The sequence below is a fragment of the Theobroma cacao genome, chromosome 9, assembly GCF_053813885.1.
Source record: "Theobroma cacao isolate CCN51 chromosome 9, ASM5381388v1, whole genome shotgun sequence".
NCBI lineage: Eukaryota > Viridiplantae > Streptophyta > Magnoliopsida > Malvales > Malvaceae > Theobroma > Theobroma cacao.
In genome coordinates, this window is record NC_142647.1 from 45,895,125 (window position 1) to 45,910,623 (window position 15,499).

A 15,499-nucleotide genomic window follows, 5' to 3' on the forward strand; every position below is an offset into this window, starting at 1 on the left:
CCCCCCCCCGGCTTTCAACCTGGCTGAAGTCTCAAAAACCTCCGATAGTTCCACTCTAAACCTCTCTATTTCCTTGTTTTTGTTCTTCTTCAGTGTGTCAAGGTTTGTTCTTCTCCTTTTTCTTTTACCTGCCTTATGTTATCTATTTTGGCCTCTTCATTTAGATTCACAGATTATTGAATATTTTCTCTTCTGAACAGAAAGCTTTTGTTTTTGTGTTTCATGACTTGCCTTGCTGAAAAAAAGCTTGAATTTGCGTTGTTACTTGCTCCTTTTTTTGTAGAAACACTTTCTTAATTTAACCTAGAAATAAAATATAATAATTAAAGAGTTTACGAGATCTCTAGTTAGAGAAAATTTTCTGGGTTTAGTGTAAATGTACATTTTATTTAGATAGGCTGAGCATAGGCTTCGATTTTGGACTTTAATGCTAATAATTTGGTCAATAAGCTTAAAAATTTTTAAAATATTAGATTTTTTTTTATACTCCTTGGATTTTGATGTTGAAGCATACCAACAGCTTTGATTTGTAATTAAGTTGTGTTCTTTTCGGTCCATTTGTATCCAAATCTTAGTATAATTCAATCAGGTTTTGTTTTATACTTTAGTTTATTTGTTTTGAATTTACTGATTTTTTGCAATGTTGGCAGACTTAGGAATTTAAGCAATGGATGATAACTTGTATGATGAGTTTGGGAACTACATTGGCCCCGAGATTGAGTCCGACCAGGAGAGTGAAGGCGAGGAAGAAGAAGAAGAAGAATTCCCTGACAGGCATGCCCAAGAGGAGGGAGAAGAATCTGATGGTGAGGCTCCACCTGGTGCATCTAATGGGTGGATTACTGCTGCTAATGATGTTGATATGGATAATCAGATTGTTCTTGCTGAGGACAAGAAGTATTACCCCACTGCTGAAGAGGTTTATGGTGAGGATGTTGAGACCTTGGTTATGGATGAAGATGAGCAGCCTCTCGAACAACCTATTATTAAGCCTGTTAAGAATGTCAAGTTTGAGGTTGGAGTCAAGGATTCTTCAACTTATGTGTCAACCCAGTTTCTTATTGGTCTGATGTCAAATCCGGGTTTGGTCCGCAATGTTGCTCTTGTTGGACACTTGCAGCATGGGAAGACTGTGTTTATGGACATGTTGGTTGAGCAAACCCACCATATGAACACTTTTGATGAAAATAGTGAGAAGCACATGAGATACACTGATACGAGAATTGATGAGCAAGAGAGAAGGATATCTATCAAGGCAATCCCAATGTCACTTGTCCTTGAGGACAGTAACTCAAAATCCTATCTCTGTAACATCATGGACACTCCAGGTCATGTGAATTTTTCTGATGAAATGACTGCTGCTCTTAGGCTTGCTGATGGTGCTGTGTTCATTGTTGATGCTGCTGAAGGAGTGATGGTAAGTGTATCTGTGGATGCATATCGTTTTAGTTTGTATAATAATGATCCATTTACTTTGGCCTTCCTTTTATGCCTATGCTTGAGATCAGCCTAATTCATGTCTGGAAATGGGAAATGTTTTATGAATATTTGGAGGTAGACATAAGAGTATAATACGAACTCCAAAGAGAAGGAGTATTCTGAGACCTATTGCAGTTAAATTATGAGTCAAATCTTTTTCAAATCAACTTCTTTACCAATTGTTGAACTTGGGTTTCTACATGGTATAGCTGCTGTTCATAGAATGCACAAATAATATAGAGCTGTTCAGAGTGATACTTATGCCTTACTGTTGTGAACAGGTAAACACTGAGAGAGCTATACGCCATGCAATACAGGAGCGCCTACCTATTGTAGTTGTAATAAACAAAGTAAACACTTTTCACCTTAATGCTTGATATATCTCTTATAAGTTTTTTGTTGGAAATGATGTTCCACCACTTTCTTGTGCTTATACTTTTTTAATTTTTTAAGGTTGACCGGCTGATAACAGAACTTAAGTTGCCCGCCAAGGATGCTTACCATAAGCTAAGGCATACCCTGGAAGTAATCAATAACCACATATCTGCCGCCTCTACAACCGCTGGTAATGTTCCAGTTATTGATCCTGCTGCTGGAAATGTTTGTTTTGCTAGTGCAAGTGCAGGATGGTCCTTCACTTTGCAGTCATTTGCAAAATTATATGTCAAACTCCATGGAATTCCATTTGATGCTGAGAAGTTTGCATCTCGTCTTTGGGGAGATATTTATTATCATCCTGATACGAGGGCTTTTAAAAGGAAACCCCCTGCTGGTGGAGGAGAACGATCATTTGTTGAATTTGTGCTTGAACCCCTTTATAAGATATATAGCCAGGTGATTGGTGAACATAAGAAGAGTGTGGAGTCAACTCTTGCAGAGTTGGGCGTCACTCTTAGCAATGCCGCTTACAAGTTAAATGTAAGGCCTTTACTAAGGCTGGCTTGCAGTACAGTTTTTGGGTCAGCCTCAGGCTTCACTGATATGCTGGTTCAGCATATACCATCTCCCAAGGATGCTGCAGTTAAGAAGGTTGATCATGCATATACAGGACCTAAACATTCTATGATTTACAAAGCCATGGTTGATTGTGATCCTTCTGGCCCCCTAATGGTTAATGTGACCAAACTATATCCCAAGTCAGATTGTAGCGTTTTTGATGCTTTTGGTAGAGTTTATAGTGGTAGAATTCAAACAGGGCAGACTTTGAGAGTGCTGGGAGAAGGCTATTCACCAGATGATGAGGAGGACATGACAGTAAAAGAAGTAACCAAATTATGGATCTACCAAGCTCGATATAGAATACCCATAAGCAGTGCTCCTCCTGGTTCTTGGGTTCTCATTGAAGGTGTTGATGCTTCAATTATGAAAACTGCCACCCTCTGTAATATGGATCTTGATGAAGATGTGTATATATTCCGGCCTTTACAGTTTAATACTCTTCCTGTTGTAAAAACAGCCACTGAGCCATTAAATCCTAGTGAGTTGCCCAAAATGGTGGAAGGGCTTCGGAAGATCAGCAAAAGCTATCCTTTGGCTATTACTAAAGTTGAGGAATCTGGTGAGCACACTATATTAGGTACTGGAGAGTTGTACTTGGACTCAATTATGAAGGACCTTAGGGAGCTCTATTCTGAGGTGGAAGTTAAGGTATTTAGTTTTTCATACTCCTTGTACTAGTTTGATTTTATTTCTTTCTGAAATTCATTTCTCTATCATAAGGGATGTGCTCTGAGTTAATATGTGTGCTTTCACTTCTTATGCTTTCCCCTAATATAGGTGGCAGATCCTGTTGTCTCATTCTGTGAAACAGTGGTGGAGTCTTCATCAATGAAATGCTTTGCTGAAACACCGAACAAGAAGAATAAAATAACTATGGTAAGACAGCCATCAATTTTCATTATATCTAGATGCTTTTAGGAATAATTACTAGTAGTACTTGCTTTCAGGCTGTATGATCACATACCTTTCCATGATTTTTAAGATTGCAGAGCCATTGGAGAGAGGTCTTGCAGAGGACATTGAGAATGGTGTTGTAAGTGTTGATTGGAGTCGGAAGCAACTTGGTGACTTCTTCAAGACAAAATATGACTGGGATTTGCTTGCTGCACGTTCCATCTGGGCATTTGGCCCTGATAAGCAGGTGAAAAAAGTGCAAAATTTTGTTGTTTCTGACTTAATCCCTGACTTGGTGATTCTATCTTGTTCTTCCTGGTTGTAAAGAGCAGAAAAAATGGAATTCAAGTCTTAATAATTGGTACCTCTGGTTAATGTGTGCTGTTATTGCAAATCTTGTTTTGCAGGGACCTAACATTTTATTAGATGATACACTCCCTACTGAAGTTGACAAGACATTGTTGGGTGCTGTCAGGGATTCTATTGTCCAAGGGTAAGATTCTATCATGCTTTCCCATCTTCTAAGTAGTTAATCTACTGCCTGTGATTAATGATTTCACATTTGGCTGAACAGGTTTCAGTGGGGTGCTAGAGAAGGACCTCTCTGTGATGAACCAATTAGAAATGTCAAGTTCAAAATAGTAGATGCAAGGATTGCATCTGAGCCATTGCATCGAGGATCTGGACAGATCATCCCCACAGCTCGACGTGTAGCCTATTCAGCTTTCCTTATGGCGACCCCACGACTTATGGAACCAGTATATTATGTGGAGGTATGTTCATTCCACTTCAATGATATTCCCGGTGGCTTATATTTCCCCCTTTAGGGGGTTTATTATGCTGGACCCAGGATCAATCTCTGGCTCCAGCCCCAGTAATAAAGCAAAAGAAACGAGATAATACTGCAAACCAAGGTAGCCCGGATGCAGTTGCTCATTCTTTTAATGTGACAAGAGGAATAAAAAACCATGTATGTAGTATTCTCAGCAAATGAAAGCTGAAATAATTCTCAATATTATATTTGCATTTTGCCCTGTTATGTATGGCTCTTGGGGAAAATGGCATCCTCTTCCTGCTAGGGTGAGGGAAGGCTATGCTGAGGTTGCAATCCCACCTGGAAACAAGCCTATTTTGATCAATAAAGGGGGAAGAAAAGAAAAATTACTGTCTTTTTAATCACATGCAACTGCCTCAAATGACAAACTTCTTTCTCCTGCTTATGATGTGTGATTAAAGTTTATGATTGTGTTTCAGATACAAACGCCAATCGACTGTGTCTCTGCTATCTATACGGTCTTGTCTCGTAGGCGTGGCCATGTTACGGCTGATGTCCCACAGCCTGGAACGCCAGCTTATATTGTGAAGGTTTGGAAGCTAAGCTTGAGTTTCTTTAGTATTTTTGCATGACTGTTGGTTTGATTTATTAATTTGAGGGATGACAGTTAGTAGTAAATATATGAATTAAATAGTTTGCTTTGCTAATTTCATTGGTTAGGAAGGTGTATTCTGGCATGTTTTATCATTCACATGATTGCCTAATAGCTTACCAATTACCCCAGGTATATGTTGCAATTTCATTTGATTCCTTTTTCCATTCAGGCATTTTTACCTGTGATAGAGTCATTTGGATTCGAGACAGATCTAAGGTACCACACGCAAGGGCAAGCTTTTTGTCTCTCAGTATTTGACCACTGGGCCATAGTTCCTGGAGATCCCCTGGACAAGAGCATAGTTTTGCGGCCTCTCGAACCTGCACCAATCCAGCACCTTGCACGGGAGTTCATGGTTAAGACAAGGCGTAGAAAGGTATAGCTACTTTTATCCGCATATGCCGCACACACTGGCCTTTCATTTCTAAAATGGACAAAGAACCTTTTTTAAAATAAAAATTCAAGCTGAATTTTCTGTTGAACTTTCCAGGGAATGAGTGAAGATGTGAGCATCAACAAGTTCTTTGACGAGGCTATGGTGGTGGAGCTGGCTCAGCAGGCTGCTGATCTTCATCAGCAGATGATATAGCAGAAGCAAATGTGGACTATGTAACAGGATAGCATACAATGTGTTTGTCATGTTTCCTGGAAGTGCTTACCAATGATATTTATAAAATGTTTTCTAGTTTCTAGGATAGTTCAGTACTTGCCTGCCAAGATGGTTGCTCACTTTAAAGATAAATCCCGTTTTCAAGCGATGCAGTGGGCTCAAACTTGACAAGTTAACAATGTTCATTTTTACTTGCACACTGCTAGACTCCAGATTACAGGCCATTGGTAGAGTTTGAATTTGTTTAGAATTGTAGTTGTTTCATTTTTGTTCTTTTGTCAAGTTAGAAGTGTTGTAACTTGTAAAGAGACTCGCATAGCGCAGAGAATCGAAAAACTTTTCAGCCTTATTCATCAAAATGTTATTCGTTTTGACTACTGAAAAGCTGGTACTTAATTGAATTCAAGCCAAATTTAGATGTTGAGTTTGGTGGCCAAGTGCTGACCACATTTACCTTTGATCACAACACTAAATGCAAGTTTTGGATCAAGTAGTTCTTTAGCCCCTATATGCATGGTGTTGTAAGTTCCATAACTCAATCATTAGGCATGGGAAATGGACTTTCAAACAAAATTTAAAGCAAACGCGAAAAATTTTTAAAGGAGAAAAATATCTTGAAATCCGAATTGATGTCATGCTCTTTGGTAAAACATTTTCTATATTATTTTATTTACGATTAATAATAGGTTGAATGTTTAAAAAAGTTTATAAACTATTTAAGGAAATTTTAAAAATTTTAAAAAATTTTATTAAAACAATACTGGTCATATTCAAGAGCAGAGTTAGTCAATTTTTGTTAGAGGAGCCAAACACAGAAGAATAAAGATTAAAAATATTAAAAATTAATATTTTAAATTCAATCAAAAATCAAAAACTTGATAATAGAAATATAAAATTAAATTAAAAATTACAATGTATAATTTATAAATAATTAAATATGATATATAAGATTAATAATTTTTTCTTATATAATCAGAACTGTTTAAAGATTATATATTCAAGATAATTTCATTTTAATAAAATATAAAACGTAAAGCACATAAAAAATTATATTCAAGTTAATTTCCCCTTACGTAACCAAGATTAATAAAAAAATAATATATTGATAAAATTTTAAATAACAATATAATACTACGACTTATATTTGAGAACTATGTAATAATTTATTAAATTTTAAAAATTAAAATCATAAAAAAAAATAAAATTTACATAATAGAAAAAATAAGAACATGATAAGTAGAATTTACCACATATGACATAACAAAAAAGAAAGAAAAAAAATGTGATTGATGATTTGTAGAAATTTAAGAAAGAAAATATATACAAATTTAGAATATATGAGTAAATAGAATAAATAATATAAATTAAAAAAATTAAAATTGAGTGAGATATGTAAAATTATTTTATTATTTTTAATTTATTTTAATTATTAAATAAAAAATTATTATAAAAAATCAGTAAGAGAATATATAAAAAATTTTAAAAAATTTATATATAATAAAAAAATAAAAAATTTTGGAAGGGTCGTGGCCCCCATCAATTAAGGAGGCTCCACCCCTAGTCATATTATGAAACGTACGTTGACATGGCATGGTATACGGTGTGATGAAATGTTATGATGACATACTCACGTTCAACGACTTTACTATAAATTATGTATTAATAATGGCTTTTCTTTTTGTTTGTTTGTTTTTTGAAATAAAAAAGCAATTCCTCTTCTTATGATTGAAATTAAATATTATCTACAAACTACAATTTCCAACAAAAGCATAAAACGAGCGAAACTGGGAGACTTAAAATGAAATTTTTTAAAATTGTGGGTGGGTTTTCGAAAGGTAATTTTTAACGGTACGTTTGGTTCGCGAAATAAATAGGAATGAAATAGAATAGTTATTATGTGAAAATAAAATAAAATAGTTATTACGTAATTTGGTACGACGAATGAAATATGGTAAGAATTATTATTATGACTTATTGCAGTATTTGATTGGTAAAAGTAATTTTGAAATAAGAAAAAAATAAAAAATAAAAAAATAAAAAAACTCTTTATTATATAAGTGATTATTTATTTTTATTTTATTTTATTTTTGAATATTAATAATTTATAATTTATTGATAATATTAATATTAATATTTCTTTATAATTTAATCATTAATATTATAAAATATTATTATTTTATTTATAATTTCAATGTTATTATGATTATTTATTTTTATTTTATATTTTAAATATTAATAATTTGTAATTTATTCAAAATATTATTAATTGATAATTTAAATAGTAATATTTTATTTATAATTTAATCATTAATATTTTTAAATATTAATATTTTATTTATAATTTAAATATTATTATGATAATTTATTTTTATTTTATTTTATTTTTTAAATATTAATAATTTATAATTTATTTAAAATATTACAATTGATCATTTAAATATAAATATTTTCTTTATAATTTAATCATTAATATTTATAAAATATTATTATTTTATTTATAATTTAAATGTTATTATTTATTATTATTTTATTTTCAAATATTAATAATTTAGAATTTATTTAAAATACTAATAATTGATCATTAAAATATTAATATTTTATTTATAATTTAATATGAGTAAAATTGTAAATTCAAAAACTTATAAGGAGTAATTTATTCTTAACACTTTTTGAAGTTATTTCATGTCTCAGAAACTTATAAGGGTAATTTATTCTTAATAATTTTTGAAGCTATTTTATGAAATATGAAATAACAAATACCAAAAGAAGGATTGGGTGTAGTTAAAGAGGAGCTTTTACTAATTTTGAGAAATAAGTAAAATGGGAGAATGGCTATTCCTTGCTTAATTGCCAAACAAACTAAGAAGAGTAAATAATAGAAGGGAAATAGCTTAGTTATTCCGCGTACCAAACATGCGGTAAAAAAAAAAAGATACGCATCCAATTCATGCTCATAGCCTGCACTGCGAAAAAGCTTTTGCAAAAGGGGTTATTAAAAGGTACAAGTCTTTGTCGACGTTGTCTCCCATTATAAATCTTTTAGTTTTAGGGCTTGTTTCTCTATTTATATTTTTGCTCAAAAAAAAAAGAAAGAAAATATCCTTTGCTTTCTTCGATTACTTCCGAACTTTACACTGCAAAGCGTCCGCTCTCTTTCTCTCTCACCTTTCAAAGCTTCTTAGCTTATTTGCTCTACACCTAGAACTCTGGTATTTTCTCTCTCTCTCTCTCTCTCTCTCTCTCACTTATAATTATGAAGTTTCAATTGGTGCTTGTTTCTCGAGCAAAATGTACTTTCACTTTGGGTTAATTTTTTTTACTTGTTGGTTCATTCCAGGGCTGATTTGTGGTGGGTATTTGTTGAATTTCGTTGGGGTTTTCAAAATTTTGAACTTGATGTTTGAACTTTTAATGTGTTTTAGAGTTCTATGCTCAATAAATTTAATGCCTTGATTGGTCAAAAATTCTCTCAAGTGAAGGAATTCTGCAAATTTGGTATAAAAGTGAACTGGGGATCTTAGAATTGCAAAAAAAGAAAAAGTTTATTAATAGAGGCTATTTATTCATTAACATATTTGTCGTATAGATTTGTTGAAAATTTCAGGAAGTTGTCAGCAAAGAAATGACAGTCTTTACTATGGAAGAAAACGAGTTTATAGACCTAGGCTCTTAATTAGTACAACACCAGAGATGGATTCGTAGGTTTTAGTTTTGATATTTTGCCCTTTTCCTTTTTATTTTGTTCAGAATAGTCTGTTTTCTATTTATTTATTTATTTTTCCTGGTGATTTTGATGAAGAAAGTAGAAAAAACTTTCTTCGGCTTGTTGGATGGGGTGCATTCCAATCATTGAGTTGAGTTTTAATTTTTCAAGTCAAAACATGGAAATATGGAATATGAGCTGTCTGGTTGCCTTGTGGCCTGTGAAGATGATTTGTTAATTGAGTGTCAGAAGCCTTAACAATAATTTAATGCAACTTATTAGTATTAGTTCTATATAATTGTATGAAGTCAGGATCACATTCTAGAGACTAAGTGTTGACTATTGGAAAACTTGTTTAGGGTGATGGCAGAATAAAAAAAAAAATTGAACAAACTATTATATCTGGAAGAATCTCAGTCCTTGTCTTTTAAGTTATTACCAGAGTGTAGGAATGGTGTATTTTGCTTGGAACCAATGATTTTTGGTCTTTAGCTAATGTTGCTTGATTTTCTTTTTCCATACAGCAAGCTCATGTCTTTTTGTATATCTGAATAAAGTCATGCCTGCTTATTTGTTCGTAATTTTGTTTTGTCACTTTGCATTACATTTTGAATGAAACTGTCTTAAGCTTAAACATGTCAATATTTTTTTTGGACAGCAGTCTTGTGATCCTTGCTCTGATTTGAGCAAGTTCATTCCTTGATAATTTGCACCACTTCATAAGCCTCTTAATTATCATTCAGAAATATCTTTTGCCTTTCTCTTTAAAATCTACTGCTTAATTATACCTTTTGATGAAAGTCTTTAACCTTGCAACCCCCTTTGAGTCTTATCTCATGACACGGGTTCAATTGAGATACGATATCTGAACCTCGTGGCCTTTCATTTTGTTTCCTCCTTTCAATATGTGTGTACTTCTTCCCTTGAATTCTTCTGGCCTCTGTGCCTTCTTCAGAATTGCCTTGCAAGCTTGTTTAAATAGATACATAAGATGCCAAGACCAAAGGCAAATACTGCTGCTGAGTCAGTGGAATCTGAAGGACCAAGTGAGCCTGAACAGGCTGTTGAGTCTGACGAGAGGGTTGATCTTGATGAAGACAACGATCCTGAGGAGACCATGGAGGAAGAGGTGGAGTATGAAGAAGTGGAGGTAGAAGAAGAAGAGGAAGAAATAGAAGAGGAGGTGGAAGAAGAGGTTGAAGAAGAAGATCAAGATAATGAAAATGCCAATGGGGCTGATGCTGATGAGACAAAACTTGAAGATGGGGACGAAAAGAAGAAACATGCTGAGCTTCTTGATCGTCCTCCTCATGGTTCTGAAGTATATATTGGAGGCATTCCACATGATGTTTCTCCGGAGGATTTGAAAGACTTTTGTGAATCTGTTGGAGAAGTTACTGAGGTACTCTCTTTTGCTATTTGAGGAACTATTTTTATTCCTCATTGAGATAAAGACTGACACATCATACTCTATGATGTCAGGTTCGGATAATGAAAGGTAAAGATTCAAGTGAAAACAAGGGCTTTGCATTTGTGACTTTTAGAAGCGTAGAGTTGGCCTCTAAAGCCATTGATGAGCTAAACAATGCCGAATTTAAGGTAACGAATTTTCTTATCAATCATGTACATGTTAATGTTGTCCAAACTAAAAATGTTGCATGACCCTCTTAACCTGAAAGGCAACTTACAGATTATTAGCTGTATATATATAACTCTATGACAAAGATGTTAGTTCAACCTATAAAATTTAGAGATGAGTAACAATCTCTTAGGGAGTACCCATCCCCATTTTCTCTTTGTTTTTGACAACAATGTTATTATATTTGATGTTTTCAAGCATGTTTCTTTGTTTGCTGAAGAACTTTGTGGCTTCCATCTCTCTCTCTCTCTCTCTCAGGGTAGAAAAATTAAATGTTCTACATCCCAATCAAAGCATCGATTGTTTATTGGTAATATTCCTAGAAGCTGGGGAGAGGAAGACCTGAGGAAGGTTGTGTCAGAGGTTGGGCCTGGAGTTACTGGTTTGGAATTGGTGAAGGTTAGTTCATGAACTTGTGCATATCTATTTTAGACTCTCGTTTTGGAGACTATTGGTTACTGTTGATCTTTAAGGGTTGTCTTATGGTAAGTAGTCTTTTCTATTTGCTTTTATGCTTTCAGGATATGAAGAACTCAAGTAATAACAGGGGCTTTGCCTTTGTTGAGTACTATAACAATGCATGTGCTGAGTATTCGAGGCAGAAGATGATGAACCCAGAATTCAGGCTGGGTGATAATGCTCCAACTGTGAGCTGGGCTGATCCTAAAAATGCTGATTCTTCTGCTGCTTCTCAGGTACCATTAAGTTGCTCTCCTTCCCTTCCTGGTTTCCTGCTGGCTTCTTTTGGCAGTTTATTTGTTCATGTATGTTTCGGTGGATGGGTTTGTTGCTCCATACCCCACTTTTTTGAGTTGAGGCTGACATCATGCGTTCTTCTGTGTATCATGTGCATTGATAGCGTGGAAACATCTCATACGGAGCAATCACCTCATCTATCTCTTATACTCTTTATCTATTGGTTCTCCCAAATTGAGGGCCATTGGTTGGTTTTTTCTGTGTAAGGAGAAGAGGTGTGTCTGAGTTAGGGGGAGGGGGTGGGGAGATTGACTAAATAGTTGTTTATCTCATTTTTTTGCTAGAGGGTGAGCATTGGTTCATTTTAACCTGGAAGTCATGGATTCAAATCATAGAAGAAAACTCTCTGCAAAGTGAGCGTAAGGCTGTGTACACTTGGCCCTCTAACCACCACAATGCGGAGCCTCTCTCACTGGGCTGGCCTTAATCTTTTGATAGCTTAGACATTTGTTAACTTATTTCAACTGTTTTATATCATTGCTTCAGCTTCTATCCTGTTTTCATGGATTTGTTACTTGAGCTTTTCTTTTGATATGCCAAGTATTTCCTTCGCTTCGTGAATCGGTTTTCCTTTCTGGTGGTTGTCACCTTGATTGCAATTTATTTGTTTGGGTGTCTTCCTAATTGTATTTTGGATTTGGTAATTTAAGTTAACGTATTTTATGCAGGTAAAGGCAGTTTATGTAAAGAATTTGCCAAAGGATGTGACACAAGATCAGTTAAAGAAGCTATTTGAACATCATGGAAAGATCACAAAAGTGGTTCTGCCTCCTGCAAAACCTGGACAAGAGAGAAATAGAATTGGTTTTGTTCATTTTGCAGAGAGATCTTGTGCCATGAAAGCGCTGAAAAACACAGAAAAATACGAATTGGATGGTGATTATTGAGTTCTTTCCCATTTTTTTGTTTTTGTTTAGTGGATGTATTCTGAATGTTATTGTTTTGTTTTTCAGGGCAAGTTGTGGAATGTTCTCTTGCAAAACCACAAGCAGATCAAAAGACTGCTGGGAGTTCAAGTTCTCAGAATTCAGGTTTTCTTCCTGGTTATCCACCTCATGTTGGCTATGGTCTGGTTGGGGGTGCCTATGGTGCTCTAAGTCCAGGATATGGTGTTGCAGGCCTTGCACAGGTGAGATATTTGCCTCTGTGCATGTACAGGTGCATGTTTGAATGCTTCTATATCTTACTTCATAATTTTTTCTCAATACTCTGCAGTTGATCATTAGTTTGTTTGTACTTTCACTTTCATACTACCTCTGCATTTGACCTATTTGGAATGCCGATGTTATCCTTGTTAAATATTCGAGCTTGTGCTGTGGCTTATTACTATTTGTGTCTGTCACTATATCTCTGTCTGAACCAGATCTTTACCCAGTTTAGTTTAGAAGAATTATTATTATGGTTCCACTGAAACAGGTCCTTTGGCAGATATTTTAGATGTGGTGCTATATTTGGCTTTTATTTGATAAAGCTCTATGTTTTTAAATTCTTGGTCTTGTTTTAGCTTGGTTTTGCTTTTGGATATGAGTTTTTTTTCAAAGAAAAAGGACAATTTTAAAAGCAGAGTTTTCTAGGTTCTCCTAGCTTAGAATTATTCTAATGGTTTGATTGATATCATGGTTTTTTGAATTAGAACCTGTATCTTGTTTCAAATTAGAGCATTTGACATTACATGTCTGCATAATCATTGGGTGTTAGGCCTTTGGCTTATGAACTTTTACATTGTTGATGTTCTGCATATTCCCTGGCTATCTTTGTATCCCCATGAGTGCCTTTGATAGTTTGACTGTGGTATAATTTATGGCTGGAAGTTCCTCTACAGGATTAACATCTAACTCCTGAATGCCTGTCTCTGTATTTTGTTTTCTTTTTCAAGTTTAAAAAAACCTTAGTATTTTTTCTTCTTTTGGGTGGCAGTGGGTGCTTGAGGAAGTGGGGCAAAAATTTGTTAGCTTAACCTTTTTATCTCCACTTTCTATATGTTGAATGTCTTCAAATTTGTTATGTTAATTTTGTTCAGTGAGAAATATAGTGACAGATGTAATGAACTGTATTTTGACCTTTGGAGTGCCAGTCAAGATCATGTCAAGATCATATAATGTTAGGATAAAAGAATGCTCTGAATCTCTTTATCATCCTTATGTTTACTTGCAGATTTATGACTGCTAGATTGTATCTGATATAAAAATATATGTCACCTACAGCCCTTAATCTATGGTAGGGGACCAACCCCTACTGGCATGTCAATGATGCCAATGCTTCTACCTGATGGACGGATTGGATATGTTCTGTAAGTTCAATAACTATATTTTATTTCCAATATTTTGAACTTTTAAAAATCTGTATCCTCTTTCTTTCGATGGCAAGGCAGGACTTTGTCAGTTCCGTTTGACCCTTGTCTCTATCTCTTCACTGCTGTAATGTCTAGGGTCCAGTAACCACCTGAGATTTAGCATTATTTGTAATTGGCTTAGCAAGTATGTCCAATCAGCAATTCCCATAGAAACTTTCTAGGCCAATGTCGTATAAAATGGCCATGTGTGGACTTGCCAGCCTCGTCCTGAAAGCAAGGAGCCATTTGACCACATGTTCATAATTTTTGGGGTACAAACCTAGATTGAATTAGTTGACATAGTTGACATTTTCATTTAAGGCTCTGTTTGATTCAGGCAGAATGTCAAAGAAAAGAAAACTTGAATGAAAGTAGTAAAGAAGAAAATTGCAATGTAAAAAATTAAACAATTTCTGTTTCTTACCTTAATATCAAAATATAATATATCATAATTAGTAAAAAAAAAAAAAAGGAGTTTTATTCTTTATTTCTTCTTCGTTCTTTATTCTCCTTGCTTTCCTTTATATTTTATTTTCTTTTTAAAATTCCTATGAACCACTCAAAGTAGAGGTGGCAAAATTAACACAAACCTGAAAACCCACCTGACAAAACCAGAAGCCAAACCCAACCAAAAAGTCAAAGACCCAAATCCGAAATGATTTGAACTTGACATCAATTCAACCCAAAGCCGTAATAACCCCTTTTTAAGATAAAAAATGCAAAATTTGATTACCAATTTCATTCTATCCTGATCTACGCCTGAAATTACTCAAATTTGGAACAACTAGAAAGTCAAAAAGATCCAAATCCATGTGACCTTAACCTGAGATGACGTGATCCAAACCCGCTTGAATCTGCCCATTTGCCACCTCTGACTCAGAGCCCAAATGAATTAGCTTTGCTGAATTACTTCCCTAGCCTAGAAGTGAGTTATTCGACTGAAGTTGGATTACTAGATGTGGTTAATGTGTTCACCAAATTAAAGTGATTTAGGATGATGTGGCCCTTAGTTGAAATTTGTCCATGGGAAAGAGGCATGTTTCCCTCATCTGTTGACTTGGTTTTTTGGTTTAGCTTGCCAAAAAGGCTTTGAATATTTGCACATTTAAATTTGAGCCAGTCTGAGGGTCAATCAGTCATTGGGTAACCTGAACTCTTAGGTGGATGCAGTTTGTAATTTTCACATTGAAAGAGATGGTTCTGTAGTGACTTGCTGTTATTCTGATATAGTCCCGCGAATAAACCCTTAATCATCTATCCATGCAGGCAACAACCAGGAACTCAACCTCAAAGCCCACCTGTACATCAGAGAAGTAGTAGGGGTGGTGGCAAGAGTGGTGGCAGCTCAAGCAGGGGAAAACACAGCAATGATAGTAGGCGGTATCGCCCCTATTGATTGCTCATATTAGATGATTATAGTTGTGGATGGAGAGTGTACTCAATCATTCCCTTGCACTCTCCTCAAAAGTGTTCATTTTTAAGTTATAACCAAACTGCCCGGTTTATTGTGTGTGATTGGGAATTGCTGTACGTAATGGTTGTCTATGGAATCATCTAGTTCATTTGTTGATGTGCTTATTTATGTTGCAGCGGTCATCTTAATATAACAATGTGCCTGTGTTTATTGAAATGTTAGTAGCTAACATGTTTATCCCGA

At 34.7% G+C, this 15,499-nt stretch overlaps 2 protein-coding genes across 3 annotated transcripts; both read left to right on the forward strand.

Moving 5' to 3' along the window:
* LOC18590308 (110 kDa U5 small nuclear ribonucleoprotein component CLO) lies at positions 1-5,771 on the forward strand. Its single transcript, XM_018128086.2, has 11 exons — positions 1-102; positions 651-1,417; positions 1,761-1,829; positions 1,933-3,126; positions 3,256-3,354; positions 3,461-3,619; positions 3,780-3,865; positions 3,947-4,145; positions 4,627-4,737; positions 4,972-5,178; positions 5,293-5,771. Exons 2-11 carry the CDS (start codon positions 668-670, stop codon positions 5,389-5,391), a joined length of 2,973 nt encoding a protein of 990 aa, XP_017983575.2. The 5' UTR covers positions 1-102; positions 651-667; the 3' UTR covers positions 5,392-5,771.
* Positions 5,772-8,463: 2,692 nt separating this feature from the next.
* Positions 8,464-15,420, forward strand: LOC18590309 (heterogeneous nuclear ribonucleoprotein Q-like). Of its 2 annotated transcripts, XM_007015740.3 has the most exons (9): positions 8,464-8,621; positions 10,071-10,517; positions 10,598-10,714; positions 11,013-11,153; positions 11,276-11,449; positions 12,179-12,386; positions 12,464-12,639; positions 13,715-13,800; positions 15,109-15,420. In XM_007015740.3, exons 2-9 carry the CDS (start codon positions 10,107-10,109, stop codon positions 15,236-15,238), a joined length of 1,443 nt encoding a protein of 480 aa, XP_007015802.1. In that variant the 5' UTR covers positions 8,464-8,621; positions 10,071-10,106; the 3' UTR covers positions 15,239-15,420. The 2 variants fall into 2 exon arrangements, with proteins under 2 accessions (XP_007015802.1, XP_017982699.1); XM_018127210.2 differs by lacking the exon at positions 15,109-15,420 and having other exon boundaries at positions 13,665-13,785.
* The last annotated feature ends 79 nt before the right edge of the window (positions 15,421-15,499 follow it).

Excerpts from the sequence above, each read along its gene's own strand:
- LOC18590308 (XM_018128086.2), top strand. The coding sequence starts at position 668 with ATGGATGATAACTTGTATGATGAGTTTGGGAACTACATTGGCCCCGAG. Across the intron at positions 1,830-1,932 it reads TTGTAGTTGTAATAAACAAA|GTTGACCGGCTGATAACAGA; the intron begins GTAAACACTTTT and ends TAATTTTTTAAG. Across the intron at positions 3,620-3,779 it reads CATTTGGCCCTGATAAGCAG|GGACCTAACATTTTATTAGA; the intron begins GTGAAAAAAGTG and ends CTTGTTTTGCAG.
- LOC18590309 (XM_007015740.3), top strand. The coding sequence starts at position 10,107 with ATGCCAAGACCAAAGGCAAATACTGCTGCTGAGTCAGTGGAATCTGAA. Across the intron at positions 12,387-12,463 it reads AGAAAAATACGAATTGGATG|GGCAAGTTGTGGAATGTTCT; the intron begins GTGATTATTGAG and ends TTTGTTTTTCAG. Across the intron at positions 13,801-15,108 it reads GGACGGATTGGATATGTTCT|GCAACAACCAGGAACTCAAC; the intron begins GTAAGTTCAATA and ends CTATCCATGCAG.